This window comes from Micromesistius poutassou (assembly GCF_964030765.1).
Source record: "Micromesistius poutassou genome assembly, chromosome: 23".
NCBI lineage: Eukaryota > Metazoa > Chordata > Actinopteri > Gadiformes > Gadidae > Micromesistius > Micromesistius poutassou.
Genome location: NC_140293.1, coordinates 4,470,561 through 4,482,101, shown reverse-complemented (window position 1 = coordinate 4,482,101; position 11,541 = coordinate 4,470,561). Strand labels below are relative to the sequence as shown.

Genomic DNA, 11,541 nt, shown 5'->3' with positions numbered 1-11,541 from the left:
ACCAATTCACAAAGAACAAGGGGAAATTGGTCTTCACTACTGGTTTATTGTCTATCTAAATGTGACGACCTTTGTCCCCCGTTGTAATATATACAACTGAATACAGAATGAGCTGTACAGAATCTGGGTGCTAAGTCAGAATAACTATTATGTATTTACATGTACTTTGGTTAAGCGTTAAGCGTGTCTCTCCCTTTTAGTTCCAATAGTTTCCTCCCGCCTACGTCACAGATGCCACGGAGCTGTGTGGATGGCCGACCAAAGCAAATACATGTATTAAATGTAGCCGCTACCATGGCTCAATAACGTCTTATTTGCTTGTGGAATTCTTTCTAGTTTGGTGTAAAAATTGTATTATTATTTTTTGCAAGGCAGTATGTCATGTCCTTACAGTACTAAGCTTTTTTTCAACCAATGGTTAACTCTGGTCGTCCCACAGTGAGCATCCGGACAGACGTTTGTTTATGCTATCCACTCTCACATGCTAACGGTTTACTTTACCTTCGTTTTACCGTTTTCTCCACAACAATGCACTGTTATCATCCTTCTTGAGGAGTACATACGTACGTTTTTCGTTTAAACGGAGGACACCGTTGTTCAAACACACTCGCATTTTCTGCGAAGGTATGTACCTTTTAGCAAAACAGTGGCCAGCTGATCGAGGCAACAAAGTTTCAGTCCATGATGTTCGTCCTGCTTCATTAATGGCCTTAATTTCCTAATCACGTAACCCCGTACTCATCTACATTTACAATTCAATGTAGGACATTTAGCAGACAATCCTTAATATAGTTTGACTGCCTATTTCTTTCTTTGTTCTGGGTTTTGACGAATTTACCACGTGTAATGGTTCATTTACATCCATACAGATGATAGAAGTGGTGGCCTCCATGGCCCGGGGCCCCGTGCTCCTGGCCGGGGAGGTGATGGAGTGTCTCATCACGTTCACCAACCCAATGTCCCACCTGTCTACCTCCGCTACAAGGTGAATCAAAACGTAAATCGTGGACGTAACGATATGCGTATTTATCAGTTATTATGTTCGCGTGAAAAGTCACTCTAACAACTCGTTATAGACAGGTAAGCAATGTGTTGCTGTTTCTTACAGTGAGATGCTTGCGTGGGCCAGTGCCCAGATCCATTGCCAGTTTCACGCCAGTGAGAACAGAGTGGCCCTGCCGGTTCAGGGCAACAAACAGGACGTGCAGGCTGGGAGCGACACTGTCCTCATCCCGAGTCGAGGTTAGATGATCGAACGGAGTGATTGAGTGTGAAAGTGTAACGGTACAGATCACGGATAAGACACCCTTTGGGCAAGAGCCAGTCAGCCAGTCACAGTATGCAATATAACAGTCAGGTTTTGTTCGGTTTCAGTTATAATCCTAATCATATTATTACTTGCTATTATCTGTGTGTCTGTGTGTGTGTTAGGCACAAGCTCTGATTCACAAAGCCATAATGTTGGCCCAGCCATTGTAATACCCTTGGGTTGGAGATGAATGACTAATGAAATATTGACCTTTGCTCATCTAATAGCTTGATGATAAAAGATTGGCCACAAATGTAATTCAATTCAGGCCAACATTACTCATTGCGACGTGGCATGGCATCAAACAGTGGATCAGCAATAGTTATTCCATACAAACTTAATACATCTTTTAAAAAATGGCCACATTTACAATGATTGCACGTGATGAACGTGTAGTGGCACATGTAATGTAATGAGAGCAAGACTTCTATACGTTTCAAACCATTACTGACCTGTTTGAAATATCCCTGTTCCCCAGGAGAGCGAGGCCAGTGCATGCTGGACACTCCCCCAAAGATACTGTTCTGCGACCTCCGTCTGGACCCCGGGGAGAGCAAGACATGTGAGATACTTTGAATTTGCATGCGTGGAACACAGAGGGGAGAGATTCTGAAATTATGTAATTGTCTGTTGTATTATGTAAGTGTTGACTGCAGATCTGTAGCAATGCTGGTACAGCACCACATTTTCATGTTTGTTTGAATCCTGTTTGATAAACGAATACGCTGATCGATCAGATTTAAGTCTATGTAATGCTACTGTACCGTCATTAGCTGCATTTACTAGACTATTAGAATTAAGCCCCTTGCAATGTTCCTGAACATTTCCTGCATGGGGTCATGTGAATGGGAACAGGGATAGATATTTGTGGTAATCTGCACCGTCAGTTTGCCTGCTCAAGACCTAGTAGCATTTCCAGGTCACTGTCGGTACAGGTGTGTTGTGAATGAAAGCAGTCACATTGCCAGTGCAGGCACATAAAGGGTTACGTTAGGCTCTTTAACAATCACAAGTCTCCACTAAGGACGTATATGAAATCGGCAAGTGTTTGTTTTAACGTGCCAATCCTGGGTGATCCAATAGTCGTTTCAATACAGCCTCTTATGTTTGCAAACAGGCTCCTTTTTTTCTGGACAGGTTTCCGAAATAGGGGAGTTCGTCTCATTCCGAGAGTGAGCCAATCATTTGAGCGAATCATTTTGGGTGATCCATTAACAATATCAATACAGCTTCTTTGGTTGGCAAACAAGCTCCTGTTTTCAAAAATGTCTTGAAATGGGACAGATTCAGAAAATAAGGGCGCTCCTCTCAGTGTGGCATTACCGCCGTCTGCTGGACTGTCTCTGGGCTAATATTCCAGCATTGCTATGCCATGTGTGAACGGGCGGTAGACGGCACGTCACCCCTGTCCCCAACCCAGTGCCCAGACATCGGCCCCTCTGCAGATGAGTCATTCTCTACATTCATAGAGTCTTAAGGGCTCTTTATGGTTCCACGTTGACGCAACGCAAGGGGGTTTACGGACCCGTTACGTCCTTGCGGACCCTCCTCGCGTCCACCGCGAGGGCCTGACGTGCGCCTCCCAAAAATTGTAACCTTCCGTCGAGGCGACACAGCAGCAAGGGCTGCGATTGGTCCGCTCACTAAAACCCGACGCAGAAACCAAAGCAGGTTCGCGACTGCGTCCAAATGTCTGCGTGGTCGTTGCGTTGCATCAACGTGGAACCATAATCAGCCCATTACCCTCTCTCCGTCAGACGCCTACAGTGAGATGGTGCCCGTGGACGGTCCCCCCAGTTTCCGCGGCCAGGCGGTGAAGTACGTCTACAAGCTGACCATCGGCTGCCAAAGGGTCAACTCCCCCATCAAACTCCTGCGGGTTCCCTTCAGAGTGCTGGTCCTGCAGGGTGAGGAGGCGCCAGACGTCCTACCAAGTCACTCGCTAATGCTTTGATTCCAACCCCCTGCATTCCCTTGCAACCCAGTTCATAAGACTCCACTGCAGAGCCCACATGAGGGCAGGCTGGTTAATTGGTTTGGGGTTTTTTTTAACCCTGAAAGGTTCTGGGTTCGAATCTCAGTTAACCTGTAGGCTCCCGTGAGCAAAATGCCTCCTTACCACCTACATATTATACAATTCGCTGTGAATAGTTTTGGATGTGAATGTGTCGACTAATAACTAAGTAGTAAATAGTTAATTAAACTAATATGCTATTGATAAACCTGGCCAGTTAATGCTTATAGCTTCAAAATTGATCATGTTTGCATCCTCTCGTCTCCTCTCATCCACAGGCTTGGCAGAGCCTCCCTTCCCCCAGGACGAGGAGGTGTCCCCCTCCAACCCCTTCCTGGAGGAGGAGGAGGCCAGCCGCCGGGACATCCGGCACCTGGAGAGAGCCCTGGACACGCTGATGGTCAACACCTCCCGCCGCTGCCCCAGTGAGTCTACACCTATGCTGCTCTCATGCAAAGCGACAAAACTTAAAGCTGCACTGTGGACGCTCTCTCATTAGCAGCCTCTGGTGGCTTGAGTTGTAGCTACAGACATAGCTATATATTGATATATATGAAGACTTGCGTTGCTTACTACGGAGGCAACTGAATTCTGCTTCTTGCATCCAGGTAACACTGGAACATAAACCTTTTTAAACCATATAATACTGCAGTTTGTCCAAGTGTTATGAAAGTCTGGGGAACTTGTTTCAGAAATGTCACTCACTTGGTAAACCAGGGAATTTATTCTCTCTCAAACAATGTTGGTCTGTGGAAAATCTGAGAAAGGTGAATCCTACGGGAAAAAGGTTTCATAGTACAGGTTTACCGTGGTGTTTTTTAGATTGAAAGTTGCACTAATTGACATGTCTTGTTAGTCCTTCTTTGCCATTATATACAGAATCACTCAGACAGTGTTTCATGTGACCTTTTGACCCCCCTGTTCACCCCAGGCATGTTCAACATCACCAACATGCGGGGCAAAGTGGCCAAGTTCTGCATTTTCAAGATCGCCTACAGACTCGGAGAGGAAATCATCGGGACCTTCAACTTCTCAGAGGGTGACATCCCCTGCTTACAGGTGTGTGTGTGTGTGTGTGTGTGTGTGTGTGTGTGTGTGTGTGTGTGTGTGTGTGTGTGTGTGTGTGTGTGTGTGTGTGTGTGTGTGTGTTAAGTAATATGTGGGTGCACTCTTTTACAGGAGGACCATTTATGCTTATTTTCATGCAGGCTGTCAGACTGTTGCCCTGCAGCGTGATCTATGCACAGAAAGTACTTTATTAGTATAATATTTTGTATTGTATAATATTTTCCAAAAGGGAAAACTTTCATATATTTTTTTATATATGTAATTTTTGTTGACGTCGTAGTTAAGGTGGCAGGCACGAGTTGTAAAGTGCTGCGTGACACCCTGAGTTTATCGTAGGTCGGGGTTAGGGGGCGTCTCGCTCAAAGAGATACCTAGAGGTACACCGCAAGAACTTCTTAACCAGAACCCGCCGCCTCACTACCAGTCCCCCCTCCTCTCCCCCCCCCCGCCTCAGTACTCGGTGAGCCTGCAGAGCGAGGAGGAGATCCAGCAGCCGTACCAGCGGCGCGCGGGCCAGGCGGTCAGTGTGACGGGCCACGGGCGCCACGTGGAGCCCTGCCTCCACACGGCCTCCAGCCACTTCTCCCTCCCCGTGCCGCTCAACATCACGCCGGGCTTCAGCACCGACATCGGTACGCCGGTTTACCGTCCAGCCGTGGTGGTTGTGGTCGTTGTCGTGGTTAAACGCGCTGTTCGGGTCTTCATTTTTATCCACGTCAAACGCATTTAAATTAAATATTTAAATGGTGGGAATGTATTTGTTGGGGGCCCCATTTGTTAACATGAGTTAACATGCTAAGTAACAGCTCTGCGCCAGAATTTCTCGCTACATATATATTTTTAAATTCTGTATTTCACCCGGTTAATAGAGGAAGTAGAATGGGTTAAAAAGAAAAGGTGTATTTAACATGGCCTTATGCTAGAGGTCCCGTAGTTGGGGCGGAAACAGGTGTAGCTCGTTAAGTTAATTATGGGTCTGGAGGGTCCGTGCCACTAATTAAACGATAATTAACACGATGAGATACCCCTTAGCGTTACACCTCCGTAATAATGGCCTGTTGCTGGTAACAGGCTGAATTTTTTAATAATGACCTGTTGTTTGTTAAGAGGCTAAACTGTTAAATGTATAAGTGTAGTGTGTCCTTGTACCAAGTGCTCCTACGTTGTACTTTATGTTTCCCTGTGTACTTTCCCTTCCACAGTCACCCTGAGGTGGCGCCTGCACTTTGAGTTTGTCACCGCCCGAGAGCCCATGGAACCGCCCACCGTCACTCAGAACCAATCAGAGGTGACAGTCTGGACGGGGGCGGAGAACGTGGACGTGGACACCTTCAGTTGGGACCTGCCAATCAAAGTGCTGCCCACCAACCCGGCCTTGGCGTCGTACATGTCCCAGTTTACAGGGACCAACTGCATTAACATCTGATGATTTGGTGTGTTTCTATTGGTCGAGGACTTGAGAGGGTGGGCTCTATCAACGGGAATATTAAAGTCGTGAACTTATGCAGAGGCCCATTTATATGCGATCGTGTGAACTGTGTGCTGACAAATATATTTTTTTCATAAAATAAGCTAAGCATTCCAGGAAGAAATGCAAATGTTTGATATTGTATATGCAGAATGGTGAATAGACTTTATATGTATGCAACATCTTTTTTTTTCGCCTTGTTTCAGTATTTTGACCTGTGATTTCCATGCAAGTCCTTTAAACCTGATCTTCCTTCTCGGAGATGGAGAAAAAATGATCTAAAGCGCAGCTAACACTGTTGTTATTTGACATTCTCTTCATGTTCTGTCGTTTAATCTTACTGTTTGAAGCACATTAACAATGTGTTATGGCTTTTTTTATCTTATGCAATGATTTCCACTGTTAAACAGGCCAGGCTTTGTTTCACAATGGCTGTACAAACAATGGCTGAAATAAAAGTTGGTGAGGTTTTGAGGAATCACAAAGCAACGTTTCAGTTGTAAAGCACTTTATTTTGAGATTAATTGAATTGCAGCACATCAAATACAACATAGACTGTTCTATATATTAAGTGGTATATCTTACGTGAACATGCTGGTATTTACAGTAGTGCTTAGTTGATTGTGATAGATTTGTAAATTGAATTGTTATAGTTAAGCATAGTGGATTTTAAAATTGACAGAAAGTGCAACTCAATTTTTTGAGTAAAGATATACTTAGTTTTTACCACTAAGTATCACACATACACCCTAAACAGCATTTTATAATAAAAGTGTATAGCAACAAGTTTGTGAAAAGATCTAACATCATAATGTAGCAAGCTTTTGGACATTTTAAAGTGCACTGCACATAACTTTGCCCATAAGCCATCTATTACAAAAAATCATACAAGTTCACTTGAGCAGCATTTGGTTTAACATAATTCCCTTATCATATTGATTTAAAGTTAAGCTAAGACATTGCTAATCTGTAATAACCGAATCCTCACGTCGGGTTACATTTTAAGACTAGCATAGTAATAATAGTATATATTTTAAACGCTCTTAATGTGAAAAGGTTCCAGACCATGCGGAGTACATCATTGAGAGACTTTGACCGTAGAAGTGTCCATTGCGTGGGGGACCGGGCGGGCTGTGATGGCTCGCTACTCCCCCAGCTTTAGGGACCCCTGGCTGGGGTCCAGCAGGTGGTTCTCCCCGGGGATGCAGGGCAGACGGGGGTCTGCTGCCTGCACCAGGTACACTTTGCACGTCACCGCTTCCACACGCACCTCACAGTCCGCGGGGAAGTCCACCGGTCGGTGTACCCTGAGGTGGAGGAGCAGGGTCAGATCCGTGGGTAGAAGAATGATCATGGAGGGGAGAGGGAGACAGAAAGAGAGGGAGACAGATGGATAGATATTGAGAAAATGATTGATGGACAGAGGAAAGCGACAGCAAGACAGAAAGACAGACGGACAGATAGATAGATAAAGAGAAATAGATGGCTAGACAGAGAAAATCCCTAGTCAGACAGATAGACAGATAGATAGATAAAGAGAAAGAGGTGGATTTACAGAGCAAAGCGATAGCCAGACAGAAAGACATAGATAGATATAGAATAGAGATGGATAGACAGAGGTTTGCGATAGCTAGACAGAAAGACAGACAGACAGATGGATAGTAAAACAGATAGATAAAGAGAGAGATGGATAGACAGGAGAGCAATAGACAGATAGACAAATAGATAGGATAGGTAGATAGATGGAGGGGACAAGCAGATCTGTAGCGGAAACCTGGCAGATTGCACACACGCACACACAGACAGATTTGATACACACACATACAGACAGTCAGCCTCCACCCGGGGATAACCTACGTCTCACAGCAGCCCACACCCATAGGGTGGAGGCAGGTGCACTGCATGCAGGCGTTGTCCATCCAGGTTTCCCCCATGGTGTAGTTCCTCCCCTCAAACCCACACTGCGCTGTGAGGGAAGAAGATGAGAGGTCCAGAGTGGCACCGAAAACCGTTTAACATTCAGTCTTTCAAAGGTTGTCACAGGTCGGCAAAAATATTGTATTTGCACATGTAGCCTCAGTTGGGAAATGTTCTCCTTACCACCCCCAATATTCAGATCATAAAATAGACTTGTCTATAGACACACAGCCATATGTAGAGACCCCCAGGTTATGGGTCATGATTCCTCTCACCTCTTGAGTCAAAGTGACACTCCATCGGGGCGGCCTGGATGCCCCCGTCGGCCCACAACAACACGGCGGTGAGAGCGGCGAAGGCGATGAGGTTTGCTCCGTTGGATCCCATGTTGTCTGTGGCTTCGTCTAGCGCTTTCCTTCAGGTCTGCTTTGGGTCTCAGGTCCCTGGTCCAGGTTCTGGTTGTCTCTGTGGCCCCAGCAGCACTCCATTTATACCTTCCCTCAAGCCCGGGCCGCCGCATTGTGTGTGTGTACGTGCGTGTGTGTGCGTGCGTGTGTGTGCGTGTGTGTGTGTGTGTGTGAAGGAGGGAGGGGGAGGGGCGGTAGGCGTGGCCTGTCACAGCATATGGCTTGGAAAGTGGGGGGGGGGGAGGGTTGGGTTCTGGGGTGCCATAGGACAGAGGCAGGGTTGATGTTGGGGGGGGTTGGGGGGGGCTGTCTTGGCACAAGTTCCTTTTGGCGTTGTGGAGATGAGCGTGCGTTGCGCTCCAGCGGGCATGAACCCCCTGAAAGTGATAGAAACAGTGACACATCCACGCAGTGACTAAGCAGAGGTGAGGGGGCTGAGGTGAGGGGGTTAGGAGGGGGGAGAGAGAGAGAGAGAGAGAGAGAGAGAGAGAGAAGGGGTTTAGGTCCAAGGAAAGGAGGAGGAAAGAAGATGAAGAGAGACAGAGAGTGGAATGGTTGAATGTGATTCATTCAGCCTCCTCAAGCAGGCTTTGTGTTTGCTCCGCTGCTCTGGAGCCTTTCTAAATGTATGTGTTGTACGACGCACTTCAGCGCTCACTATGAATAAGAGGTCGACAGGCATTCTGTCAACAGTGTGAACGGGTAGAGTCAAACTGAATCATGTGGGGCTCTTTGTTATGTTTAACTTCATTATTCTAAATTATAGCAGTTTTAAAAAAAATGTGGTCACTCATAGTCCTACGGAACCCTCTTGCCCAAAACAAACACACACACACACACACACCTGCACACACACGCACACACACACACACGCACACACACACATACACACACGCATACACACACACGCACGCACACACGCACACACACACACACACACACACACACACACACACACACACACAAATATGTAGGCACAAACATCTATGCACCTGCATGTTTATAGCAGCATAAAAGTGGCTTGGAACCTACAAAGAGATACACACACACACACACACACACACACACACACACACACACACACACACACACACACACACACACACACACACAGGGTTAGCATTAACCCTGGCCACAGCCCCCCGCAATCAACTACTAGATGTAAAGAAACAAGGAACAGGTGACTTGATAAGGAGGTCGGGTCGGTGGTAGTACAGTCATATGTCCCGGGTCTGGACAGAACATGAGCTCATCTTTCTCCTCTCTAAACTTTTCCTTGTCGCAGTCCGGGGTTCGAAGATCTGATCTTAGGGAAAAACCCTATCAGGCGTCACCGACGGAGACTCATGGGCCCTGCAAAAACTGCAAAAAAAAATGAGTTTTATAGGCTTGTACTGAAAGGTGTGCCACTACGGTAGTACGCAGGCAAACAAGGGAGAACATTTTGCGTCTATTTTTGCATGACTCACAGTTGACTCCCTAAGATAAATCACTGTTACGGATGACAGCTCTGATTCCTTTGAAACGCCTTGGTAACAGGGGACAAACCATGTCCAAAGCCACGCCAATACGTATATATATAGGCCTGTATACTGATGGACTGAAGAATTTTGTTTGTTGATCCAGATGACCAACTCGGGCCCTTTCACTCCCTGTTTGATACTTTGACTCCTCGCATGAACTTTGGAGATCGTATCAAAGACACATGATCCTGATCCGATGACCCATTCAAACATTCTTCAGCCTGTCCTTCTTCCATTGCGATGGTGGTTGGGCGGCTCCTATGGGTCCTATATAATCACCCTGAGGCCAGCCTGACCCCGGAGCTCTGAGGAGGTGAGGACCAGGGCGGGGCGCCCCCAAACAGAAAAGGATGGAGCTTTTTCCCTGTGATACGCCTACTGCGTTTCATGGATGTGCACTTGATTGGGATCCGGTGGGTGATTTAATTGTGGAGAGAATTTGAGTCACCGCAGTAATGGAATTAACGCCATCACCCCTTTTAGGGAAGGGGGTAGTTCAATTCAAGGTTCAGAGTGGTGTGGAGGCGATTTCTAAATTACCCTTTTAAACTGTTCTGTTACTTCTATGCATTCACCCTGAAGTCTCAGAACAGAAAGGCAAACACTTCTATAGTTTTTATTGTTGTGGCAATATATATTTAATATTGTTGAATTATTATTATTGTCATATTGTATTGACATCACTGTTGCTAATCTGATATGTTAGGTATAGTATAGTATAGAATAGTAAAGCATAGAATAGAAGGCCTCTGTGGTAAAGTATAATTTAGTATAGATCATATACTGAGGTTGTTAACATATACATATACTGAAGATAATTAACATTGCAACATGCTTATATGTAAGACCATACAAGTTTGCTCGGTTTGTCAAGAGGATTGATCGAATTAATCTTGCTGTCACATGCACTGCTGTCACGTGCACTACTCCTTTAAATGGTAAGCGCTTATATGTAACCACGCCTTCTATCCACTTCCTACTTCCTTTTCAGACTCGATCAGTCGCCCAAAGAAATCCCGATCGTCTAGATAGGTTTATAGAGTGATCTTATCAATAAACGATGTATTTGGGCTGGAAATAGCTTTCGGTCACTCTGTTGTTGTGTAGTTATCAAAAACATCTTATTTCCCCGGTTAGACAGCTGTAAATATAATGTCTTTACTTTGAATGCTCACAGCCGAAGTCTTCCTTTTCATAACGTTAACATAGCCCGATGAACGTGTCCGGCTAAGTGTACTGGAAAGAGACAAGGCGCTGAAGAAAAAGACCGGATATTTTAGCACTGATCCAAGGCCTAGCCGACAAGTCCCCCAATCGGATAGTCTCCGATTCCCGTCGGAGATTTGATGTTGTACTTGTCAGTTTTTAGATATCATTTGTATTAGCTGTCGGAACATGGACGCCGACAAATTTAACTATGTCTACAGTTGTGACTTGGACATTAACGTCCAACTTAAAATGTAAGTTGTGTCGACTAACCTTTGGGGTTCTCTAACTGTAATCTTTACTGTACACGACATGAGGCTTACTACTTACAGTACAATGCAAAACAATACACGCTAACAGTAATTCACTGTCGTTTCCTGTTCTCTTATGGCGATATGTATATATATGGATATGGGATATCGATTGTTCCTAATTATACTTGTCATCTTGCACAGCACCATGACCTAATATATATGGCACAATCGTCTCGTTGTTGTTGTAGTCCTCATGCTGTTGTTGCTCATCTGCAGCCCGAGCCAGTCTCGTGGATTGAGTTACTGCTCATTGCATCACAAGTGGACTATTTAGAACTAATCAGATCATAACTCCTATGCGATAACCCTGTACTT

General features: G+C 45.5%; 3 protein-coding genes across 4 annotated transcripts in view; 2 read left to right on the top strand and 1 right to left on the bottom strand.

Moving 5' to 3' along the window:
• Positions 1 to 270: 270 nt before the first annotated feature.
• rgp1 (GP1 homolog, RAB6A GEF complex partner 1) lies at positions 271 to 6,324 on the top strand. Its single transcript, XM_084487632.1, has 9 exons — positions 271 to 624; positions 870 to 985; positions 1,109 to 1,242; positions 1,788 to 1,871; positions 3,067 to 3,216; positions 3,602 to 3,748; positions 4,255 to 4,382; positions 4,846 to 5,023; positions 5,594 to 6,324. Exons 2-9 carry the CDS (start codon positions 870 to 872, stop codon positions 5,815 to 5,817), a joined length of 1,161 nt encoding a protein of 386 aa, XP_084343758.1. The 5' UTR covers positions 271 to 624; the 3' UTR covers positions 5,818 to 6,324.
• A 679-nt stretch (positions 6,325 to 7,003) lies between these two features.
• On the bottom strand, positions 7,004 to 8,163 carry msmp1 (microseminoprotein, prostate associated 1; the record flags this gene model as incomplete). The annotated part of the gene is made up of 3 exons (XM_084487507.1): positions 7,004 to 7,166; positions 7,717 to 7,825; positions 8,052 to 8,163. The coding sequence occupies 3 exons, from the start codon at positions 8,161 to 8,163 to the stop codon at positions 7,004 to 7,006; spliced, it is 384 nt and encodes a 127-aa protein (XP_084343633.1).
• Positions 8,164 to 10,793: 2,630 nt separating this feature from the next.
• pik3c3 (phosphatidylinositol 3-kinase, catalytic subunit type 3) overlaps positions 10,794 to 11,541 on the top strand; it is a 12,955-nt gene continuing 12,207 nt past the window's right edge. For both annotated transcript variants that reach the window (XM_084487574.1, XM_084487573.1), the window contains exon 1: positions 10,794 to 11,166. In XM_084487574.1, coding sequence (XP_084343700.1) covers positions 11,102 to 11,166 — 65 coding nt within the window. In that variant the 5' untranslated portion in view covers positions 10,794 to 11,101. The remainder of the gene's footprint in view (positions 11,167 to 11,541) is intronic.

Coding starts and splice junctions, on each gene's coding strand:
- rgp1 (XM_084487632.1), top strand. CDS start 870: ATGATAGAAGTGGTGGCCTCCATGGCCCGGGGCCCCGTGCTCCTGGCC. Junction 1,872..3,066: donor CCCCGGGGAGAGCAAGACAT/GTGAGATACTTT, acceptor TCTCTCCGTCAG/ACGCCTACAGTGAGATGGTG. Junction 5,024..5,593: donor GGGCTTCAGCACCGACATCG/GTACGCCGGTTT, acceptor TCCCTTCCACAG/TCACCCTGAGGTGGCGCCTG.